This window comes from Haemaphysalis longicornis, unplaced genomic scaffold, assembly GCF_048455015.1.
Source record: "Haemaphysalis longicornis isolate Haplotype H1 unplaced genomic scaffold, Haemaphysalis longicornis Haplotype H1 scaffold_9, whole genome shotgun sequence".
In the NCBI taxonomy this organism is placed as follows: Eukaryota; Metazoa; Arthropoda; class Arachnida; order Ixodida; family Ixodidae; genus Haemaphysalis; species Haemaphysalis longicornis.
In genome coordinates this window covers 8452337-8476691 of record NW_027526460.1, presented here as the reverse complement: position 1 = coordinate 8476691, position 24355 = coordinate 8452337, and the positions used below count along the sequence as shown (strand labels likewise).

At 50.0% G+C, this 24355-nt stretch overlaps 2 protein-coding genes across 4 annotated transcripts in view; one reads left to right on the top strand and one right to left on the bottom strand.

The window, feature by feature from the left end:
- Positions 1–16778, top strand: part of Hyd (E3 ubiquitin-protein ligase hyd) — an 86946-nt gene extending 70168 nt beyond the window's left edge. For 2 of the 3 annotated variants that reach the window (XM_077684325.1, XM_077684323.1), the window contains exons 35-43: positions 4509–4711; positions 4866–5368; positions 10941–11164; positions 12469–12599; positions 12921–13374; positions 15508–15633; positions 15727–15871; positions 15960–16045; positions 16470–16778. In XM_077684325.1, the coding sequence (XP_077540451.1) occupies positions 4509–4711; positions 4866–5368; positions 10941–11164; positions 12469–12599; positions 12921–13374; positions 15508–15633; positions 15727–15871; positions 15960–16045; positions 16470–16682 (2085 nt within the window). In that variant the 3' untranslated portion in view covers positions 16683–16778. The remainder of the gene's footprint in view (positions 1–4508; positions 4712–4865; positions 5369–10940; positions 11165–12468; positions 12600–12920; positions 13375–15507; positions 15634–15726; positions 15872–15959; positions 16046–16469) is intronic. The other variant, XM_077684324.1, reaches the window with a different exon arrangement.
- Positions 16779–21823: 5045 nt separating this feature from the next.
- Rps18 (ribosomal protein S18) lies at positions 21824–24261 on the bottom strand. Its single transcript, XM_077682874.1, has 5 exons — positions 24201–24261; positions 23928–24026; positions 23760–23846; positions 23475–23668; positions 21824–21935 (listed from the first exon to the last, which is right to left on the bottom strand). Exons 1-5 carry the CDS (start codon positions 24201–24203, stop codon positions 21857–21859), a joined length of 462 nt encoding a protein of 153 aa, XP_077539000.1. The 5' UTR covers positions 24204–24261; the 3' UTR covers positions 21824–21856.
- Between the last annotated feature and the right edge of the window lie 94 nt (positions 24262–24355).

Genomic DNA, 24355 nt, shown 5'->3' with positions numbered 1-24355 from the left:
CTAGTAATAGATGCTGAAGCGCTATTGGTCCTCCGGTCGGGGCGCAGAACGACGACCCTCCTGATTGGATGTCGCGGGCGCAACGCAAGATGGCGGCCGCCTGAGCTGCGTAGCGAGCGGATTGAGTTCATTTTCGCCGCTTCGCTCGGCCGAGTTTCTGTTCAATCTGTGGTATTCAACACGGACGTTATCGCGATGGGAATGCCAGAGATAACGAGCCAGATTGCGGGAAGTTGTGTGGCTCGAAAGGCGGAGGTCATCGAACGCTTCGTGGTGCGCGTGACTCTACCGTCGCCAGACCCCGGAGGGTGACGCGGTGTGCGCGCTTGCGATAGCGGTTCGTGAAGTGAACCACAGAACAGGAGTGAACTTTTAGTCGGATTTGCGATGTGTGCACGCTTAGTTATTGCTGTGTTTTGACTGTGGGCTCGCTAGCCTTGAGAAAGAAACGGTCGACGCGTCAAACGCTGCGGCGCGCACGGCATAGCCGACGCACATTGGAGCATCACATGACTGGGCAACCGGTTACGATTGAACGCCAGTAGTTGTAATTAATGCCTGCGACGTTAGTTTTAATCTTAAAAGCGACCTGACCAGCCATATCAGGTATAATCAAAGCTCGATATGTCGCGGTAGGCGTGCGCTGCGATGCGCGCGAGCCATATCGCCTTTCTTGCGCAACGTTTCCCGTGCACTTGTAATTTTCATGCAAACAGGTTTGAGTTAGTAATATAGGAATAAAAATATGCTCTCTGCGTTAAAAATGTACGTTACTGTGGCAGCATTTAACAGTGATTTTTTTAGGGAAATTATTGATACCATTGCTCAGGGCATACTGGCTGTGCTGCGAGAAATATTGGATGCCTTGAATGTCAAAAGTAGTAAAAAAAATATGCTCTTGCATTGAAGTTGGAAGTTATGCAGAATACTCTACCAAGCTTCAAAGTAGCTCATTTTCAACCTTGTGGTATGCAAACTTTTGGCAATGAACACCTGCACTATGAGTACTAAGTTGCTGTGCCAGGCAAGATAAAACATGAAAAAAAAGCCAAAAATGTTCAAATTTAAGTTAAAAAAATGCTTAACTTGTTGCCATGGTGACAACACTGCAAAAGGAGGTTGTCCAGTGCGATACAGCCAACCAACTAACCTACTTTGCATTGAAAGCCCATTGAAACCCATCTCCCCTCCGTTTGGTTTGCAAAGGGGGGTATGTACTCTTCACGGAGGAGCTGAAAATGATGTTTTCTGGAAAGAGAAAGGCTGAAAAGGCACTCCAATTTCAAGGCAAGGCATTCCAGAAGCCCCATGTTCAAAAGGACATGAAAGGCTACAACCGTGACGACTTTTGATATGTGAAACCCATGTTGCAACTTCGGAAGCCGTTTTCTCAAAACAGTTTTTTTTGCCACCTGTGTTGCTTGTCCCAGGGATTTCTTCGTGACTGCTGGGTCTATTTTGATTCCGTTTCTGGCATTACATTCCTTGATGAACTGTTCAGGTCGTGACACTTTTAGTTTTCCAGATTTGTTTTTTGTGATTTTTTTATTCAAATAATCGTTCACAGTTGACATGCCTGTTGCATATTAACCTCTAAAAAAATGAAAACTAAAAAACATTGTGTTGTAAAATAAAATTCTAAAACTGTCACGACCTCGTCCATTCATTTGGAAATGCAAAGCACTTCGAACAAGTTTTCTATCGTGTTTTATAAGCCGCTCAAGCTCGGTACAAGCGGAACAGAAAGAAAATTTCATACATAAAAAAGTTATCAAAATATTAACTTCAAATTTTTATGGTGTTATCACAGAAGCATTTCCAGTTGCTGTGCCAATTTTCATCAAAATCCACAAAGAAATAAAAAAGTTGATTTTGAAAGCCACGTCCCCCCTTAACTCTTTCGTTACGGCGGAAAAACGGCCGATTTTAAGGGCTTCCACAAACCTTTTTTTTTCTCTTGAGCTACTGGACACACATAGCCTTGCTATGCATGAAATTGTAGCTTATAGATTGCTCTTCCAAACACAAAGCAGCAGTTTTGTTAAAGGTACAATTACTTACAGTTTATTCGTCAAGTAATAAGAAAAAAGCCCCCAAGAAAAGTATATGAAAAACACAAATCGGCACTTTTACCGAGACTAAAACTTATTTCAGGTATTTTAAAATATACAAATTGTTCCTACGTTCCTTGGCTATGATTCAATATATAAATCAACAGTGTACACCAAGTTCCAGATTTTTGAGGGCCCGTCAACCTAGCGCAACTGACGGCTCTGCCACGCCGCGAGGGCACTCGAGGGTGAGTGAGTCTCTGTCAAATGTGCATCCAAGTACCGTACTTACCCAATTCTAACGCGCACTTTTCTGGAAAAATAGGTCGAAAAATCACATGCGCGTTAGAATCGGATATGAAACCGAAACCGAAACAGCGAAAATTTCGCCCACCAATCGCCATTGCCAAGTCAAGATGGCGCTAAAGCTTTTACAAACGATTTTTCGCACGCAGGAAGCATAGGCGCCTAGGCTTTTCTATCGGTGTTCACACAAATTGTCAAATCGTTCCACTTGCGCGCTTGATAACAGCAATGGCAGCAGTGGATCTTACACGTTCAAAACGAGCGGTCGGCTGAAGCGTTCGCCTCTGGAGAAGCTCGCGGGATGGGCGTGTGAGGCGTGGGCCACGATCCCATCGACCATGGTTGAACGTTACTTCAGAAGTGTGGCATCGTGAACGTGCTTGACGGCACCGAGGACGAGATGTTGTGGTCAGCGGAGAGCGACGAAGGGTGAGATGAGTGAGGTTACTTCGGGAAATAAATCACCCGTTTCTCTCGCATTCGTTCTTCTTGCTCACACAGTTCTGTGCGCGTTACAATCGGAGGTGCAAGTTTTTTCGGTTTTTTGTCAGGAAAATCGGGTGCGCGTTAGAATCGGGTAATTACGGTATACTCTTTTGTGTCCTCGCACAAAATCCTTATCACTTCGGTGGTAAAAAACAAGAAAAAAAAATCCAGCGCTCTCGACAAGCATCGCACCTGAACCCTGCAGCGCTAATCTGACACGAGCGCAAGGTTATCTTGAAGGTGATAGCGCGATACGGCGCGGTGTATTTGGCAAAATATCCCGGCCGTACGTTCTCGAGACCCTAAACACAAAATCAAAACCGCAGTCGTCAGATAAGAAGCACGTTTTGTTTATAAATACAGCGCGGAGTCACAACGAAATTACCTGCCAGCGCTTGTTGAAGTGCGAGGCCCCTGAACCGGAGCTTCGTCGTCCTAACTGAAATCTGAAGATCCCACATCATTGCTTGACCCCTCACTGCTGCTGGAATCAGAAAAATCAACAGCCGGAGCTGCCGAAGTGCTTGCTACAGCAGTCCGACTGTGCGGAGCGTGGCGCGAACCCGACGCCATTTTTCCTCCTCCTCCCCTCCCCCTTCGGTTCAAATTTCTTTTGCTACGCCGCCACCACACGAGACACATAAACAAACGAAACTGAAATTGAAAGAGAAGTTGCCAATGAACACACCAGATGGCGATAGTTGTCTGTGGAGCGCGGGTTTCGGATTTTGCGGGATATTTAAAATCATCGGACGCCGGCTTCCGATTGCCTATGGCGCCGTCGTGAAAGAGTTAAGAACACCGTTGAACTTGCAACCGTGAACCTTGTCGTGCCTTGATGGCGTCGCAAAAATGCAAGGTGCTTTCCATTGAGGAAAAGCTTTACGTACTAAACGCAGTTGGCAAGCAGACAGCGCAAAAGAGAGTCAACATTGCTACGGAACTTGCATTGCCGTGCGTGGTGTTTTCCAGCAATTGCGAAAAGCAGTAATCCTACATTCTCCATCTTCTAAGGTTCAAAAGCCAAAGTTGCCGAAATACATGGCTGCAAGTCAAAGCTACACTGTTTTCATTCATTTTCGAAGGTTTCTTCACTGCTGCGTTGTCCTGGTTACGTTATGTTTTGCCGGTCCGGTGAAAACGTATGGACGGGGTTCCACTGTAAATGCTCTTGCATTCTCATCTCATAGGGAATGTGCTTCATAGGCAATGTTCCGCTGCAAGGCTAGGCCTGTGAGCCTGTCATGATTCAACGCTTAGTAACTCAACCAGCACAGACACATCCGGCCGATGAACGCTTTATTTCCTTCGCACCAACGCCAACCTACCTCACATTCAGTCCTCCCCTTCTTCTCAGTCCCGATGATGATTGTACCGTTGTGTAGCTCTCTCTCTCTTTTTGCTCATTGACACCACCCTCACAAGCCTAGTGTTGTTTTTGCGAAGTTCTTATTTCCATTGCATTATTCGTGCCAGCGTACGTAGGTATGCTAGTACGTATGTACGTACCTGTACGTACCAAGCTTTATAATAAGTTGCACCCTGCTGGAGTATATACCACATAAAACTCGGATTAGTCGTGTGTTCTCTGTTGTACACTACGTGTTGCAGCACTTCGTCACGTCCTGCTGCTTAGGTTGGTTTCCTTGCCTCTGCCTGCTGCAGGCGCAGCCATCGGAAAACCACGCCCCAGCGCCCTACTCCGGGGCGCCTAGTCCTGCTGCCGAGGTGACGGTCACCTCCAGCAACAGCCTGCCACCGCTGGCGAGGGCCGAGGGCTCCTCCTCCGCGGTGCCCCCCTCTGCCGGCCCGGTGGGCGCCGCACAGTCTGGCTCGAGCAGTGCCACTGGCAGCGGGCCCTCTTCCAGGTGCGTGCTTGCTGCCGACACAAAAGGCATTCGGTGGGGGCAATTTCTGCTGGCTTGCAGCACAAGTGCACAGCTTTAGGGTAAGGCACTTTGCGGCGCTTGCGTATGCACGGGACAGCGGTGCAGTCTGGCTCTCTGCCTCTCCTCTGCGCAGTCGTGGCGGCCCCCCGTCCTCCTCCCCGCTGGTGTCGCACGAGGTGCTGCTGAGCCGGTGGCAGCTGACGCTGGAACTGTTTGGGCGGGTGTTTGTGGACGACGTGGGGGCGGAGCCGGGCTCGGTGATCAGCGAGCTGGGCGGCTTCCCCGTAAAGGAGGTGCGCTTCCGGCGGGACATGGAGAAGCTGCGCAACTCGCAGCAGCGCGACCTCACCCTGTCCAAGATGGAGCGCGAGCGCAACAGCCTGCTGCAGCAGACCTTCAAGGAGCTCAACAGCCAGTACAGCGCCTACAGCCGCCGCTCCATGGGCGGCACCCCTCCGCTGGCCATGAACCGCGTCAAGGTCACCTTCAAGGACGAGCCCGGCGAGGGCTCCGGCGTGGCGCGCTCCTTCTACGCCGCCATTGCCGAGGCCATCCTGTCGCCCGACAAGCTGCCCAACCTCGAGGGCTGCCAGGCGGGCAACCGCTCGCTCCAGTACAGTGAGCGACATCTCCCTTGTAAGGCGTCGGTCGGGCTGCTGCTGCTGCCGCTGCTGCGGGGCGGGGCTGCATGGCGTGGCACGCTCTCGCTCTCTCTCACTGGGTCCTCGGGGGGTAGGGGTTTCGTCAGTGCACGTTCGTGATAGCACTTGCTGCAGCAAGATTGAGATGGCGCAGTGTGCCTGATCCTTTCCTCCCGGGCGGCAGTTTCTCTAACCTTGCACATTCACCTGGTTGCTGTCCCAACAAGGCTCAAGGCAGGGGAAGGCCCATGTTAAGGGGAGATGCGGCTCTTAGAATCCCGAAATTTGTACAAAAAGCCGATTTTTCTAAATCGCCATATTCAGAAAGTACTTTTTTTTTTTCTGGTCACCCAAATATCCAGACCCAAAAGTACATATTCAAGCCACAATATAATTTACAGCATTGACGACTGCTAAAATCGGCCAAGATTCGATGTGAAAATAGCATTTTTTCGACGACTCGCCACTCAAATTCTACACGTGCTATCTTGGCCTGATTCCAAAGTGTGCCTTTTCGTTTGCAATTCTCCGCCAGAACCCCTTTGTTACATCCACTGGTTGCGGGTAAAACCGAGGTAGAAAAAAGACTGCACGTGACCGCAGAGCACAATCTGATTGGCTGGGCGCCATGGGTCGTCTGCTCTCATCACAGGGCAACGGCTCATGTTCTCGTTCATGCGAGAACCGGCAGAAGATACACAGCGTAAAAAAGAAGCAAACATGTCTATCTATAACCGAAAGGAAGAATGAGCAGTATTGGAAAGTGCCTGGAATATGCTCTTTACTGTGTCTGGTGGCAACTCATCGCGAGAACGGCGTTGAGACGGAGATAGGCCTAGTGCACCTGCGTGCTGCCGAGATGATAGTGTTTGCGATATCATTTTGCCTGCAGGTGCACTAAGGTGCGTCAATCTTTAGCTCAGCAGCAAACAAAAAGAAAAGAAATGATAAAGTGGAGAATGCCGCTTGCCAACGGCGCCAGGGAAGTGTGTTCATTTTGTTATCAATGATGCCGCGGCGGGTAGGCCCGCGCGGCCCGCATCCCTGCAACCCTGCCTCTTCTGTGCACGTGTGGTGGTGACATGATATACAAGTAGATTAAATCACCTTGGTGCTGATTTTATTGCAACAAATGAAGCAGTAAGATAACAAAATAAACGTTGACAACTGTGGTGCACGATTGGGCCTGCAGCCCTGGTTGTCAAAGAGTGACGGTGCGCTGCAAACAGCATAAGAATTGAAGCAATGTTCTAGCTTTGCTTTTGTTCAGTTTTTCTGCCAAGTGCCCTCTGTATGAGGATTTCATAATCTGCTCATCTTTCAACTTTTCGCCGCATGGAAGAGTAGTCTTGAGTTTGCAAATCCAAGTTCCTAGGCGCTTGGCAACGTGGTTGGTGCAGTCTTCCTTCACAATGGGCGTTTCGCCGTACACTTTTGCATCACATACGGCACTGAAAGCTGGGCTGTCCCCATCACTTACAAGCGTGGTAAAGCGCAGTGGAGTCTTAAATCATTTAAGGGGGTCCGCGTCAATATGCGCATGGCTGCCTCCTTTTCGATTTTCGATAGCATTAGAAAAGCAGTCAGTGTTCTTCTCACAAACAGGGCCGTGGCATGCCTGCCATGCTACGCTTCCTCTTCTTCGCTCCCGAGGTCTTTGTGCCGGCTGCTGAGAGCACGTGCTATCAAACAGCACGCCAACATCACTGCCACCAACCGTCTCTTTCGTGAGAACTCTGGCGCTTTCTCCAGGTTTTCTACAGCTGTCATGGCCGCGACATAAACTTTTTTGGCCAATCGCCGTAAAGTTCTTAAAATCAATGGCGTCGGCAAGCCAAGAATAGCACAAAAAGGTGGCAGCTGTTGGTGCCTGACGCCAATCACGCGTGTCGCCACCGCTGCCTTCACACTCGCAGCAGAGCTGTCGCGGGAGCTTTTCACTCTGATATTCCAGGCTTCCACTAACACCGTTTGCAAGATCACCAGGTGCAGCACGGCTTGAGGTGTGCAGAGCAAAAAGTACCAATTCAGCGCACTCACTATTCACACAACGCAGCTCAAGAAACGACGACAGGCCCTTTTGTTCTTCGACCGGTTCGCGTACCATGAGCTGACAGGTGCGGCACGCTGAGCAAGCAGCTCCGCTGACCAGTACCGTAAGAACTCTGACGTTGCGTATCGCAGCACTCGTAGAGTTCCGGCCGCTGCTGCTGCTCTGTCTTTCTCGGAGAGTCCAATCTTCACTTCCGAAGTGCTCACAAAGTTCACCGCGGGCTAGCTGGAGGCATAGGGCGACTGCCTTCCACTGCCATTCTGTTGATGTTCGCAACGTCATCCTCGGTACGGGTTGTTTGTTTGAGCCTTCTGAGCACGGAAATCACGATTTTTCAGTTTGTTTGTTGCGAACTAATTGGAAAAAAAAAACGCAGAAGAAGGGAAGGAGAGTAGGATTGAGACGTTGTACACAGTCAAGGAGGGATGCAGGCTGCGCTGCTTCACTGCATTAACGTAGCCATCTAAGTTAATGGTGGGCTCACTAGAGCACCACGTGATTTAAATGTCCTGTAGAAACACTTGAAACAGGTGTGAAAATGTGCATGTTTTAATCATTTTCGGCCGAAATGCATAACTGTGGGAGGTGTTATAGGCTAGAGGAAGGCTTGCCCTACCTCTCTGAGCAAACGGCTATGGCTGGAGACGCCGTATTCTTGCGATAGACAATCGAAAGTTGCTGATGTACGATGAAGGTAGCTCTTTGACTGAATAACTTTTGCCTTGATCTTTTGTGGAGTTGTAGCTAAATGTACAAAAATAATTTTACAGGCGAAATCGCAAAGCAGAAATTGCGCGAAAAACTTGGTTTTTAAACACGCAGCTCCCCTTAACAGCCGTTTGATGCTGCCTGATGTGCAAAGGTAAACAGTTTCTGGCAGGCGCGACCACTTGCTGAACAGACTCAAGCAAGCAGGCAGGTGCTGGAGAGCGGATGCTTAACCTTCGATGGCCCCAAGCAGCAGCCGAGCGCAAAGCGCAAGAAGTCAAAAGTCCAGGTGGCCGGCAGACCGCCAATTTGAAGTTACCATCAGCCGACGAATGTGAAAACATAACTTGCTTGCGGCCTGGGCAGTTTCACACTCTTGCCTCTTCCTTTCTCAATTTGCTCGGCCGCATCCTCCTTCCCAGCTTAGCTCTTGCACCCGAGGCGCGGGGCTGGTGGCTCTTTACACCGGATGTCACGGGGGTCCCGTGGTGCGCGGCGCACGGCTGGCAGGCCAATGCAGATCCCACGGGGGGAGGCGCACAATACAGTTCTTTCTAGGTGCTTGGGATTTCATTTAGGTGTTAGCAAACTGCGTGAGAACGCTCTAAATATTGGAAATGTAAATAACTTCATGGCCAATCTGTCGTGTGAGACCTTCTACTAGGGCGGCATTCACTCAAACCCCAGTCATACGATGCTTTCTAGCAGCCCCTTGAAAGTCATATTATCAGGGTTCCAATGTACTAACTTTATTAGGCACAGACTACTGCGTGGGTTTGTGACAAGCCAAGCTCCACTACTACTAGGGATGCAGGAGAAACCCCACGTGATCACGCCACCCTTCCGTTCCTGTTCCTTGACCTCAGTATGTGTTGACAAAGGGCAGTGCTGCGAGATGCACAACCAAATCGGCTTTTGTGCATCCGCGCCCAGGAAGTGTCTTGTGCATAGAATGTATTGTCCAGCTGAACACTCGACTCGTAAGTGGGCTTTAATAAAATAAATGCATGCTTCTCCCCTGGCTAGTTTTCAAGATGGGATAAGCAACTTGCATTGACAATGACTTCGCCTCTAATTTAGGCTGTGTTGAGACTACCAACGTAACAGCCATATCGTGAGCGCTGGACGTACAAAATGGCGTGTCACGCAGTTCGGTTGGCTGAGACATGAAATGAGATCCTTTTTTTAAGATATTACAAAAGTTGCGGCAACAGCCTGAACCCGACCTTACAAGCAGAATAGTGTTTACCTGTACACGTAGCTGCAGAGTTGAATTTGAAATGCGTACAATTTGAGCTTCATGTTCGCTTACAGGATGCTTGGCCCTTATCTTATGCTGTGCAATGCATCTTGGCACGCCTCCAATATGTTGAAAACCTGCATGCTCCTGCTCTGTTTTTGTTAATGTTCTGGGGTCCGTTTGTTGTCCTGAGCAGAAAACAGCCCATTTATGTTTAGCTTTCAACTTTGCAAAGGCCAGTTTACAGCTGTAGTGAGTGGCGGCGGTGTTCCCGTCTTATTGCCAGGTGCCGGTGTGGTCATTGGGGACGCTGTCATGATGGTATGATGGCCTTTTTAGGTCTCACACGTACCTATAGCATCAACTGATGAGCATTGTTTTTTTTTTTTGTTGTTGTTGTTGTCATGCTTATTGTGAGACCTAAGGGGCGTGAAGTGGGGAGGATATTAAATTTGCAGGCTTTGGCATTTTTCTTGGCAGTACAGTAAAGCCCGCTTATATCGAACACGGATATATCAAATTATTGCCTACATCGAACCCTTGTATAAACCTGGTAAAAATTGCATGCATTAACACTTTTTATATCGAACGCGATTTTGCTCACAATGGATATATCGAACTCTCCCGTGCGGGATTTGGCGCACAGCGGGGGCGCGGGTGTTGCTTGCGACTCTCGCGCGAGCTCAGGTGCATCCAAACTGGCCGTGGCAGGGTGGACCAGCTCCACGCATGCATGCCGTTGGAGCCGAAAGCGCCACATTGGGCGCTGCGGGCTGCGGTGTCACCGAACTTCAAGTCCGTGCCACTCACTGTGCGCACTTGCTCAGTTCACTGGGTTCGCCGTTATTCGCTTGTATCCATGCTTGTCTCCGCTCTGTCGAAGATGCCGAGGACTCCGTACCGCTTCTGAGCACGAGCGAAGCCGCCGCTGCTGTGGCCCTGCTATGGTGATACTGCAGGGCCATTGAGGGCAGCGGTCTTGTGCTTGTCGACTGTTTAGATACCGTGGAGCAAGCAGTCACCAGCAACGCATTGTGCTCCAAGAAGCAGGCTGCACTCACGCAGTTCTTCTGCCCCAAAAAAATTATTGTTTTCTTTCCGAGAAAGTGTCGTATCAATAGTGAATTGCAGGGTGGTAAGAGCTCAGCGTTAGCGTGAAACCGTGGGCAAGATTTCTCTCATATAAGCTTTTTTTTTTTTTTTTTTTTTGCTTCACTTTCTATATCGAATTTTTGCTATATCGAACTATTTTACAATCCTCGTGCTGTTCGATATAAGCGGGCTTTACTGTATAGCCATGTAATAGTGGAAGCGTTACTCACAGTTTTTGGTAGATAATGAGTGGTGTCCCTTGTTGCAAGGAGCACTGCTTCTGAAATATTGTCTGGCAGTTGTAGGAGTGTGACCTAGGAGCGGGATCCTGCTCATCTGTAGGGCAGAGGCATAGGTGAGGCTGCTCGTTGATGTGCTCAGATTGAGAGACTGTGTGCCCTTACCACCATGTGCCAAGCATACGGGCGAGCTCTTTCTCCCCTGCTCTCTCCCCTGTCGTCCCTGGCCTGGCAGACATAATCCAGCGGCTGCGGTCGCGTGAGCGGGACAAGGAGCGGCGCAGCGGCAGTGCGGGCGGCCAAGCGACCAAGTCGGGGGGCGGCCTGCGCTACGACGCGCCCCCCTTCGTGATGCCTGGCGAGCCGGGGGGCAGCGGCCAGGCCTCCAACGACCACCTGAGTCCGCACCGGCAGCAGCTGGGCCAGCGGCTCTACCCGCGCGTCCACGCCCTGCGCCCCGTGGGTGCCTCCTCTCCCTCTCTCTCTCTCTCTCTGTCACTGTAGCAGGGCTGTAGTGGCCCTGCTGCGGAGAGATGTGTTCTGTACCAGCAGTCGAAACCAGTGAACTGCTGGCGTGCCACAATCAAGCAAGTTCTCTTGCATTGTGGCGGTGCCTAACAACAGTGTAGTGCTTTGGTTGCATCCTGAACTTGGTATGTTTATAGTGTGCTTGGTGGGAATGCTGATCTAAGCAGCAAAAAAGCCACCACTACAAAAGAAACGTTGCCTTCAAAAGAAAGAAAAGAATAACAGGCTTGCAAAACAAATTTACTGAATATAATTTATAATAAATGACCGTGTTGGGATTATAGAACTGCTTTACTTTGCCAGGTTTTTTTTATTATTATTTTTGAAAGGTGCCTCATCACCTATGCAGCACCGGCATGTTAAACCTCGTAATCAGTTTTTTCAAAGGTTTGGCTCAAAATTTTTTGTGGCCACAATTGCTTTGAAAACGTCTATTTTGAGCAGGTTCAATGAGTGGCTGCCGCATGGCTAAAATAAACCTAAATACGGTTTGAACTTGGGCTCCTTGGTTTCTTGCGGTGTTTTCTTTTTGTCATAATGTTAAAATGAACACCTGCAGGCATTTATGCAAGCCCAAAAAACCAAAAAAACAGCGTTGACTGAACTGACTGTGCAACAACCTTGCTATGGCACCGCAGTTGTGCTTCTTGATAAACAACTTGGGATCTTGCTTGCGATGTCCATTTATAACAACTGTAAAACAGACGAAGGAACTAGCGGTTGCACCACCCGCTATCGACAGCAGCACATGTGCTTGGGCCATGAAGCAAGAATGAAATAGGAGGTGAAACGAGGCTTCCTAGCACAGCCAGATTATGTCACAAGCGCACGTAGTAGGTTAAGCTAGCGGCATCTGCTACGGGTGAAGAAACTGTGCAGACACCACGATCGGCATTTCACTGCGCAGCCATGGAATGAATTGCGGCTGCTATCATTTCGCTCATCAGGTGCCGCTACCTTCTCCTTCGCCGTCACAGCTACTTAGCTTTGCAGTCCGCCTCAGTTTTCATTGCGATATTATCTGGTTACTCGCCCGCACTTGCCGCAATGGGCCGTTTCGCCTCCTATATATTCTTGCTCCGTGGCTTGGGCATTGCTCAAATCAGACAACAGCTTGGAATTCCACCTCTGCTGCAGAAGTTTCATTTCAACACCGTGGTGGCTGTTTTGTGGCACAGTCCGTTGAACACTGCGTTGGCACTGACAGAAGGGGCCCCTTCTCTTTCTGCGTGCAGTCTCTGGCCAGCAAGATCACGGGCATGCTCCTCGAGCAGTCGGCTGCCCAGCTGCTGCTCCTTCTGGCGTCCGAAGATGCCTTGCGCGAGAAAGTGGACGAGGCACTGGAGATCATCGTCTCACATGGACGGTACGTCTGCGCAACACTTTCCTGGCACCCGTTGTGCTGCGGGGCAGTGATGCTGCTTCCCAGTTATGCTGTGCCTGTGCTGGTGTGAGAGAATGGCCTGAGCCCTACAGGGTGCCGCCGTGTGAAGCGAGTGTACAATAAGGTCGGCTGCCCACTGTGTCGAGGAGGGCTTCGATCTTGTGAAGTTTGCGTTTGATGATGCAACCTCTGGGTGGGAGAAATGTTTTTTTGCTGCCCTGTTGAGAGGTTGGTGTCACTGAGACACCAAGTGCGCCTTGGGTGGGGTGTGGGCATCTGAAACGTCCCTGGTGCCACCTGCAGGGAGGCGGAGACACTGCTGGACCTGGACGTGTTCAGCCTGGGCGAGCGCAGCCGGCGGAGTGCGGTGGCGGCCACGGCGGCGCGGCGCAGCGATGCGGAGGAGGAGGAGGAGGACGGGGAGGACTGCAGCCCGCTGGTGTACCAGCCGGGCAAGCGGGGCTTCTACTCGCCCCGCCAGGGCAAGTGCACGCCCGACCGGCTGAACGCCTTCCGCAACGTGGGCCGCATCGTGGGCCTGTGCCTGCTGCAGAACGAGCTCTGCCCCATCTCCCTCAACCGGCACGTCATCAAGTACATCCTCAACAAGCGCATCGGCTGGCACGACCTGGCCTTCTTCGACCCGCTGCTCTACGAGTCGCTGCGACAGCTCGTGCTCGAGGCAGAGTCCCGGGATGCGGGCACCGTCTTCTCTGCCCTCGACCTCACCTTCTGCATCGACCTCTGCCCCGAGGAGGTGGGCCCTGCTCTGGGTTAACTACTGTGCTAAGTTTCAGCTGCTGTTACATTGGCAACTGCTGAGAAACGGGAGCGGTAGTTTTTTCTGGGGTGTCGTATGATTGGCGTGTGCGTAAAGCCGGCCTAGCAGCCGGTCTCACGCAACAGGTGGGCTTAGAGCTTTTTTAACTACCATGTCGAGTGTGTTCTTGCGTAATTTGCAAAACAATAGCTAAATTCCCAAGTTGAAAAAAAAAAAAAAGGAAACTTACTTTGCGCCCCCTCCTCTACCTGGTGTCTGCGTTAGCCCGCCATCCATGCACTGCCCACCACGCGGCCCCCATACAGTCCGGCACTAGCCCTCGAGCCCTGCGCCCCGTGCACACAAGATAAGCCGGGAAGGTCGACGTGGCCGAGAAAATTGAGAGAGGAAAAGGCAAGAGTGTGAAACTGCCAAGGCCAAACGAAACGAACGATAGTACGAGGTGGCAATCGAAAAAAGGCGTGAAAGAGGGGAATGGGCAACACGACTTTGAAAGGCACTAATAAGCAGAGAGAGAGAGAGTCATGAAAGGAAGAAACTTGGATCGGACAGGCGAGGAAAGCGGGTCTTTGGTGATTGCAGTGGGGTTACGTCGTATATCTCTTCACGTTCATCGGCTTGGTGGGAGCTTCAAATTCGTGGTCTGCTGGCCACTTGGACTTGGTTTTCTCATGGTTGGCGCGTCGGTCTCTGCGGCCATGTGGGGCCATCGAAAGTTAACTCCCACCCGCCAGTACGTGCCTGCTTGCTTGCATCTCTTCAGCATGTGGTCTGGCCTGCCTTTCGGACCTTTGCACATCAAACTGCCAAACGGGGATTAAGAATAAAAGGTGGAGAAGAGGTGGCAAAATGGTAAAGATGGGCGAATATTCGACAAATTCGAATATTCGATCGAATATTTTATTATTCGAATTCGCTTCGACTCGAATTCAAGCATTCGAAAATTTCGAATTATTCGGCGTCACCGAATACGCTGGCACGGTCTTCGAACGTTAGCACCACGACCGGCTTTATAAAGCCGGTCGTGGTTGGCACGGACCGCAAGTGGCGCAAGCAAAGCGGCACTACAGTGTAGCGGCACGCAGCCAGCCATTCGCGTATAGCTGCTGTCAGTCCTATCGCCATCGCTAACACGTTTCTCTTGAAGGTGGGAGATAGAAGCCAATCCAATCCATTCAGCACAGCTCTATTTTCAAAATGGCGTCATTTGGCGCGTCCATGGGCGCGTCGAAAGACGATTCACGCCCAACCAACGCCTGCCCAACGTTCGCAAATCCAATATGGAAATACTACTCCAAGCTTCCCGGTGGCGGCACAGCGCGGTGCGAATCGTGCCAGTCCGTTTTGAAGACCCCGACCAGAACGACTACAACGCTAGTGAGCCACCTGAAGCGACACCCTTGCAAGTACAATGCTTACTTATCCGACCGCCAGCGTAAAGTAATGGTGGCCTCAAAGCGGAGCGCGGGAAAGGAAAGCTCGTCGCCGGTTTCGGTTGCATCCATTTTCGAAAGAGATGACACGAAAAATCGCCACTTTCATTGCCCACGACCTTCAGCCGTACAGTGTGGTTGAAGCTAAAAGCTTCGTGGATATGATCCTACAAAATGGCATAAGAGATGGAAAAACGCCGGTTTATCTTTGCCATGGTTTGTCGTATGAAGAGCACCGCGTGCACTCGAGCGGTGTATCATCGGGTTTTTTAGTGCATTGTTTCTATGGGGAGTTTGCCGGGACCAGAGTGATCCGTTGTAAGAAGCTATTCGTCGTAAAACCGGGGGACGCATCACCGGGGTTCCACTGTAGTGAAATATATCAGAGCGAGTGAATCTGAATCGATCTGCAAGAAGCACATGCATTTCTAGCTAAAATCGAGGCTTCTTGCCTGAAGTGATGCCTTACAAAACAAAAACGATCCGCTGCAGAGTGCAAAGATTCATTTCGTGCCAGCCTGCAGAACCCACGACTGTCCTGTCAGTCTGGCCCTACCTATTCTGGTAACCCGCAAGTGGTGCCAGCACGGTGACTCACGCTGTGTTGTTCCAAAGCGTTTAAGATCAGAGCGCTTTTATGTCCACTAAAGGCCCTTGCCCCTCTGTTTCCGCGTAGGGTGGCGGCACTGTGGAGCTGATTCCAGGGGGTCGGGAGCAAGAGGTGACGGCCTCCAACGTGTACCTCTATGTGCGACGCTACGCTGAGTACCGGATGATCAAGTCGCAGGAGAGGGCCCTCGGGGTGAGCCACTGGCTGTGCGGCATGCTTGTGCGGCACGCTCTCTGGCCCTCCCACCTCACGTGACCCTTGGCGTCCCTCTTCTCTGGCACCCAGGCCATCCGGATGGGCGTGTACGACGTGCTTCCCAACAACACCCTGGAGGGCCTCACTGCGGAGGACTTCAGGCTGCTTCTCAATGGCGTTGGAGAAGTGAACGTGCAGGCCCTCATCAGCTACACATCGTTCAACGACGAGAGCAGTAAGTGCCAAGGGGGCCCACCCTCGCTTTTGGGTAGAGGCATCGCGTTCCCCGTTGGCTCATTGTCAAACACGGACACTTTTTGCAGAAGAGAGCAGTGACAAGATTTTTAGGTTCAAGCGCTGGTTCTGGTCAATGATGGAGAAGATGCCAAACCAAGAGAAGCAGGACTTGGTAAGTGCTGCTTGGTTTCCTTGCTTCACTTATGCCTTGTTCTGTTCAAGCATGCAGAATCCTGAGAATTGCCTTCACCCCAGCAGTCTGCAAACCCCATTTGACAGGCACTGCTTTAGGACACAGTCTCCTGTGTACATCTGATTAATTTCGACCGTCGCTTTTAAACCTTGCATGTGTGGCCTTTGCAACTGTGAAAAATAATATCCAGCAGAATCAGCATTTGTACTTCTGGGAACTGATTTCTTGAACCAGCACAAGATAATTTGCATGTTGTTTGTAAGCAACCAAGAGGTACGTTTGGACACAGGCGGTCAGTCCTGTCGCAATTTCTGGAGCTTAACGGTTCAGGTGGGGCCCCGTGTTGGGTGATGCTACGTGGCTGCTTGTTCCCCCCCTAATGCCCCCCCCCCTTCCCCTGCAGGTGTACTTCTGGACGGGCAGCCCCGCGCTGCCGGCCAGCGAGGAGGGCTTCCAGCCCATGCCCAGCATCACCATCCGGCCGCCCGACGACCACCACCTGCCCACGGCCAACACGTGCATCTCCCGCCTCTACCTGCCCCTCTACTCCTCCCGCGCGGTCCTCCGGGCAAAGATTCACATGGCCATCCGCACCAAGAACTTTGGATTCGTCTGATGGTGTCCCCCACCCCATGTTTATAGTGCCGCCCACCCGCTACGTGATGATGATGATGATAATAAAGAACACGGGGCTGTGGCTCTGTTGACCAAATCTGTACTGTCCTTTCTCTAGGCCCGGTATTTTGTCAGTTGCATTCCAGCGTTATTCTGCACAGTAAGTTAATGCATAATTTCATTTTTGGTGCAATCACAACCTGTTGTAGACCAGCGTATGTAGTTACTGCTGGTAGGGTGTGGGGAAATTTTTATATGTAATTTGAAATGTATGATCCTGTGCAATTTTCACCTCTTTGGATACCCCGCCTGCATAGCATTCTTGCAATTCTTTGCAAGAGCATGCTGTAGCACAAATGAAGCATTAACAGTAAGAGGGGAAACCTTGCACAGTTCTTTTCAAAGCAGCTAGGGGTTCACCCAACTGGACTCGAGTAATGCATACTGGAAAGGTAAGACTGCATTTGCAGTTGAAATCGAATTCTGCAAAGTTAAAGGTAGCTGCCAATAGTAAAATTGGGCAGGTAATACCACATCAAACTTCATGGTTCGTATTTCAGGAATGTGTTTGCAAAATTGGGTGCCTTTTGCAAGAGGCCAAGTTTCATCCGGCTCTAACCTTGTCAACCCAAGTGGGGCCAACACGGTGTGTTGCCAAAGTGCACCGTACCGTGGATGGCTGGAATAGCCGTCACGGTGACTAGTGCAGTAGGTGCATGCTTGCTGGTTTCTGTTGAGCTTGCAGGACCTGGCATTCACATTTATAAGTACAGTTGGTTTGATGACGTGCTGACGAGTGAAATGCACTAAAGTGGCTATCGGGGCTTGCTGGTTGAACAGGATCAGGGGACTACAGCGCAGCTTGCATACGGACAGAAGGGAGGAGAACTAGACACGCACAAGTGCTGGGACCAACAGTTTATTGAAAAAAATACACACATATACATGTGCAGTAGCCAAACTATTCTGCTTGTTTATCAGCGGCACATGTGTACGAAGTTTAATTCCTTCTTTGACAGTGCTACGGATGGTGAACTGACACATGCAATCAGTTCAGCTTCTATGATCTCGTGCGATACGGTCGGGGCATTTTTTTACCACAACTGTTTTGTCGAAGAAATGCACACATCTGCACGTGGAGCAGTGCGGGGCTAGAAACCTACTGCTCACATTTCTTTCGAGTGCGTTATTAACTTTGTTGGCTTGTTCCCTTAAGCTATCATTTAAACATCTTCCAATCTGCCCAACGTAAACATTTTTGCAACGAAGTGGAAGTTTATGACAACCCCTTCTACGCATTCAACATGGGCCGTCCTGTCCTTCGTGCCGCAGCTTCCCCCCCCTGCCCAAGTGCTGTGTCGGACTGGTTCACCAAGTCCTCAGTGCCAACTTTGTGAGTACCTTGAGTACCACCGCCTTGCTGACCAGAACACCGAGTTCCCCTGGCAACATGTCCTGAAACAGTTTAGAACTTCACCCGTTGTGAAGGACATCCAGAAGCAGCCTGTGTACACAGCAGATGGTGCAACTTTACCAGAAGAAGTGGCCAATGTTATTTCCTTAGAGCCAAAGTTTGCTGTAGTACCCAAGAAATCGGCGCCTGAGTTACTGTCTTTATTTCGAAATGCTTCCCGACTAGTCGGTGAGGAAGGTGCTGAAAACTTTTGTTCAGACGGCGTGGATGTACTCGTTCGGTGTAAACCAGCTGGTCCTAAGCTGCCTGTGAAGCATGTAGCTTAATTTCTCTTGGGCCATTCGTTGCGTGTTTCACCCACGGGCAAGGAAGGGGGCTTTGCAGTGTTACCTTTGGAAACTTTCGAATCTAAAGCACGGGAGGCAGTGTTGTCTGTACTGGCTCCTCGCCCTGACATTTCCCTGGCAAATCTAAAAACTCTAGCAAAAAAGTTGTGCAATGCACTAAGCCTTACAGGTGTAGCAAAGGTGATGGATAGATGCAGAAATGAATTTTTAAGTACCTCTTTTAGTCCGAAGACCCACAAGGTTGATGTACCTTTTAGAACCATTGTGTCTGAATCGGGAACACGGCAACGATGCGTAGCAAAGTTTCTGCACACCAATCTTTACAGTTTAACCCTTGATGACCCTTTTCTAGTGCAAAGTTATGACGAGATTTTAAGAGTATGTTAACACCATTTGTGACAAAGGTTCCTATCAGGCCTTCTCTGTTGACATCAAGATCGATATTTTACTCTTTACCCCATGACACCTTGCTTCACTGTGTGGAAGAAAGCATTGACAGGTTTGTGTCCGCTGCCTGTTCCAGAACTTGTGTTGTGTCGCGGTACATGGCTTTTTAGAACTGCTGTCTTTTAACCTAAATTCTACGTTTGTGCAGTTCGGGGGGGTACCTCATCTTCAGCAGGGAGTGTGTATAGGGTCCTGTATAGCTCCTGTGTGAAGCGATTTATTTTTGGCATGTTGTGACAGAAGCCTCTCGGCAAGATTAGAAGGTAGCAATTCTGTGCGGCTGTTTAGATTCGTAGATGATTTCCTAATTTGTAAATGCGAACCTAATGCCCTGGAACACGAGAGTGCAAATTTGCTGAACCTGTTTCGAGAATGTCTGCATCCCCTTGACCTAACATACGAACTTCCGGTGGTGGGGCAATTAAGGTATTTAGATATTCGGCTTAAGTTAAACTCTGATGGTGCCTGCTGGTGCTATGAACCGCGCGCCAAAAAAAACCCTTCTACCTTAAAACTCCGCCCATTCCAAAATTTTAAAAAGAGGTATAATCAATACAGGGTGTTGCGACGATAATTGGAACACTTTAAAAATTTTTGCTGAGCGAACTGCCGCTCTGCTCGCGCTCAAACTTCACACGAAAGTCTCATTTTGTGTTCTATTTTGTTTGACACCGGGAACAACGACGCTACTTACCTGTTTATCCTGGAAATAAATAATGATTCCCACCTATGGGAAAATGGCGGCTGATTTGGACGTGCAAGCCCGAAAACCGGGTTTTCTGGTAGCATTCCTAGGTGCATTTTCCGATCGTTTGCTGCACCATTTTTTTCCTTCCTACCGTGAATCCCAAACATGCGTTCCATTCTGAATGCCCCAGGTGGTTCCGCCGTTCCAACATCAACTTGCACTGGCTCGCACGTCCAAATCAGCCACCATTTTCTCATAAGCGGAAATTGTTTTTTTTTATTTTCCGAATACACAGGCAAGTACCATCGTTGTTCCCGGTATCAAACAAAATAGCAGCTAAATAGACCACAAAGTGCGACCTTCGTGGCAAGTTTGAGCGCAAACAGAGCGGTGGTTCGCTCAGGCAAATTTTTCCAAGTGTTCCAATTATCGTCGCAACACCCTGTATGTGCTTCAAAAAAATGCCCTGGAGAAATCCTGCCCGCACCTTTCTGCCACAGGCGTTTACGGCCAGGTGGAACGCCTGCAGAGCCCTGGCTACCCTGCTTCTGTGCTCGCCTCTCTTGCGAAGGGTGTACTTGGAAGGCTGCGTGCGAAGACTCAGCCTTGCACAGAGTCTATGACGAGCAGGCAAAAGGGAGCAGTAATCCCTAACATGCACAGACTATCCCACAACTTGAAAAAAGTGGCCCAACGCTCAGACGTAAGAGTAGTGTTTTCTGCTCCAAACAAGCTTTTGAAGCTGTGCAGAATGAGCGGTCATTCGGGGAAAAAGCTGCGGCACGTACGAAGCACAGGACGGCCTATGATGAATGTGTAGAAGGGGTTGTCTACAAAATTCCACTTCGTTGCAAAAAAGTTTATGCTGGGCAGACGAGATGTTTAAATGAGATTAAGGGAACATGCCAACAAAGTTAATAACGCACTCGAAAGAAACATGAGCAATGGGTTTCCAGCCCAGCACTGCTCCACGTGCGGATGTGTGCCTTTCTTCGACAGAACAGTTGTGGTAAAAAAAGCTCTGACCATATCGCACGGGAGATCATAGAAGCTGAACTGATTGCATGTGTCAGCTCACTGTCCGTGGGTTTGTTCACTGTTGCAGGCATCATTGCCAGCACAGTGGTTATTTCTTAACCCTCTAGTTTTAACAGCAGAGCTGTTATTATTGGCCGCAAATTTGGTGTTGCAAAAATGCCGATCACTCCCCAGCACGTGCAATGGCTCTAGCAAAAAAAAAAACCCCATTTGCCATAATCATGGCAACACCTGCTTGCACAGAGAAAGACGTCACAGCGTACACCTCTGTTCGTTCGCTCTCGTGTCGCTGTGCACACGCGCTCGGTTTCATAGAACAGCACTCATGCGCAGCAGCGTTTCAAAGACTCGGGAGAGTTTAACGTCGCCGCCGCATTCTCTAGAAGCCATTATGGATAATTGGAGACATGGTCACAAGTGTGCCACTCCGTCCCGAGACGACCTGCAGATCCAGCCACCTGTTGCTTTGAGGCGATGACGGAGAGCCAGTGGAAGTTTACAATTCCGATGATGACTTTGCATCCACCACTCGCCACAAGGACAGAACCTCTTCAATGCTGTGTCCGGCAATGCTCATCTACAACAGCTTCGCCGTCCGTCTTGCGAGTGCAAGCTGCCCTGAACTTTTTATATGGTCGCAGTGCTGACAACATTGCCTGTGCCGCCGATAACACTTGGAGCCACTGCATTGAAGTCATCAACAGTGCACTTGCACGACCGTGCCATATCACAAAATCCACCTACCAACCCGCCACACCCAAAAGGATGCTGTAGACTCGCAGCAATTGTGAACGCTTACCCCATTACCTTCCTGTACATCATTCCGTACCCACACTACCAAAACAGCTGGGCTAACCAGAGCACACCAGCAGCCCAAACGCTCGAGCAGGAGGCCACTGTCCGGCTTGGACCTGGACGACCAGCAACGGTTGGTGGCACACACGAAGGATGGGGGCAGTTGTGGGCACAAAGCTCCTTTCACACCATCACCATTACTGAACGGCATGCAGGGATACAGCCCTGACCGCAGGTTCAGAATAGATCACTCCAGGCCACGAATGAACACGGAGCAATGATCATTGTAAAGCCACCCAACTACACCACTTTCACCCACCCAACATTTGTAGCGAACAAAAGCAAGCATCCACCAATCTAACGGTGCCCCACAGCTAGTGTTGCAAGGCATCCAAGAACAAGGGTGTCGAAAGTGCAGTGAAAGTCTGCTTTTATTTGGCAGCCACTCAGTTCTTCTTCTTGGACACACCCACAGTCCTTCCCCTCCTGCCGGTGGTCTTGGTGTGCTGGCCCCTCACACGCAGGCTGCGCAGGGAATACAAAAAAGGAAGCAGGGATCAGTGTTCTCCCAGCTGGCAACAAATGCTCAAAAGCCACAAACAAAAACCCCCGCCAAATGCTCAACTTCCTAGTCATAGATGTGCCTGTCAAGAAACCCAGAGCAGGCCAAGCACACAGGAAAGGACCTCGACACTCAACACCCTGGTAAATCAATTTCTTGTACACCTGGAGCCCTGCATTGTTTCATGTACACCCACCCAATTTTTGATCAATATAACGTTAGCGTCAACGTTTCTCTTCATGCGCGCCATATGAGGGAGCAACACGGCAAGAGTAGCCGCATGCGCACCAAGCACTCGCTGTGGCGGCCATCGTCTGCTAGGCTGTTCCAAGAGCAGAACGCTGCCACCGATTTTTTCCTTCACTTATCCCACTGCCTGCCAACCAGCCGCTAATGGTGCAAAGAGGGCAGGTGAAAGTGACTGATAGCAGCAGCCTAAACATTCCACGAGCAAATCTCAAAGTGTGCATTATTGGCGATTTACGAAGTATTGGCACAACAGGCCTTTTCGAGAACAAAGATGATAGGTATGCAAAGCACTGTGATAAGCAAACGAAATGATTCGGGGCTGCACTCAGCTCCGGGAAGAGCCTAGCATACGAGGGCTGCTGCAACCAGTGCTTAGTGAGCATGCAGCAACTCTCCTCAGGTCAGTTGTGTCACTCCGTCATGTGGCGCTGATCAGCCGAACGGTCGGTGCTCCCGTGATATTGACAAAAAATTGGGGAAGTGTACAATGTGAGAGATGCACACTTACACCTTATGCGAAACACTATTATCCCACGGATGCGATGGTTCGAAAGAGGGAGAATAAGGGTAATGAAGGGGCTTCACACTGTACTAAGCCAGGCTTTGCAGATGTGCAAAATGCCCGAAGATACATTCCTGTAAGGGCAAACGCAGGAGTGTGTGGCTTTTCATAGAAACAGGACATCCAGCAATGGCAAGGCCAAAATTGCACACATGAAAATATGCCAGATGTTCTTAACTATGCTATCACTGCGCCACTATCCAACTTGCACCTGTCCCGCAAGGGGTCTTATGAGTAGAATCCTGCATGCACCACCCGCATGTTTTCAAAAAGCCCGAAAAAAGCTTGCTGACAAGTATAGAACGGCAGTGTTCAGTAAAAGATTTGTAACCTGTTCTTTTAAAGCGTAGCTCTAGTCTTGCTTCAAACAAATATACTACTAGCCATTTAACAGGTGCACATGTGCGCCCCTGTGCATTACTTGCTTTGATTGGGATTCCACACACCTGAGCCATCGCTAACGACATCAGAAGTAGGCTAGGCTAGCAGTTGAACGGAAGTGGTTCGGTTGGCTGGGTAAAAATCGAAGACAGCCTGCTATTACCGCAAGTCAGGTGCGACTGACACTAGGTTGCCTAGGGAGGGGCACATTTGCCGGTGTTTGCTAGAATCCCATAACAAGTGTTGCCTACGCTATAGCATGTCACAGCACAGCAACACACAAACAAGCCTTCGCTTTGGAAACACTGACCCCCAGAAATGCCGGAGACCGCGGTGAGCCCGGATCTTCTTCAGCCTCTCGAGGTCCTCACGCAGCTTGTTCTCGAGGGCGTTGGACGTAACCTGGCTGTATTTGCCGTCCTTGATATCCTTCTGCCTGTTGAGGAACCAGTCGGGGATCTTGTACTGGCGGGGGTTCGACATGATCGTGATGAGCTTCTCCACCTGCGCCAGAATCGCAGCACGGCGTCGTCAGTTGCGATTAAAACTGGGCTGCAAAAAACGCCCATCGAGGTGCTTCCTCTATATCACCCACCTCTTCATCGGACAGTTCTCCGGCGCGCTTGTTAAGGTCCACATCGGCCTTTTTGCACACCATGTTAGAGAACCGGCGACCGACACCCTGCGTGCAACGGCCACGGTCAGTGACGGTCCATACAGACGTCCGCACAGCTGAATACTACGTCGAGAAAAACAAGCCTACCTTAATTGCGGTGAGGGCGAACATCACCTTACGACGTCCATCGATGTTCGTGTTCAAAACACGAAGAATGTGCTGAAACTTGTCAGGAATCACGAGCGACTGCAAGGGAAGGAATCGCGTACAAACTTAACATGGCGAATAAAACCACTGACTAATGAATTGAGACACGTCGCACATAATTTAAGACGTTGTATGAGGCTTCGAAAACATAAATTAGCACGTCATTTTTAGTGATTAAGGTCGATTCTAAAGGCAATGGCAAAATTCACCTACCATCTTGACGCCGAAGCTGACTGAAAGGAAAAGCAACTAAGCCGAGCCGCCACAGCCGGAGAAAAGAAGTAATGTTAATAATAATTAACCCATAAATAAAAATATATATGTAGTAATAATAATTTTTTTCACATTATAGACGGCATTTTACACAC

Excerpts from the sequence above, each read along its gene's own strand:
- Rps18 (XM_077682874.1), bottom strand. Across the intron at positions 23,669-23,759 it reads GAGAACTGTCCGATGAAGAG|GTGGAGAAGCTCATCACGAT; the intron begins GTGGGTGATATA and ends ATTCTGGCGCAG. Across the intron at positions 21,936-23,474 it reads GGTCTCCGGCATTTCTGGGG|CCTGCGTGTGAGGGGCCAGC; the intron begins GTCAGTGTTTCC and ends TTCCCTGCGCAG.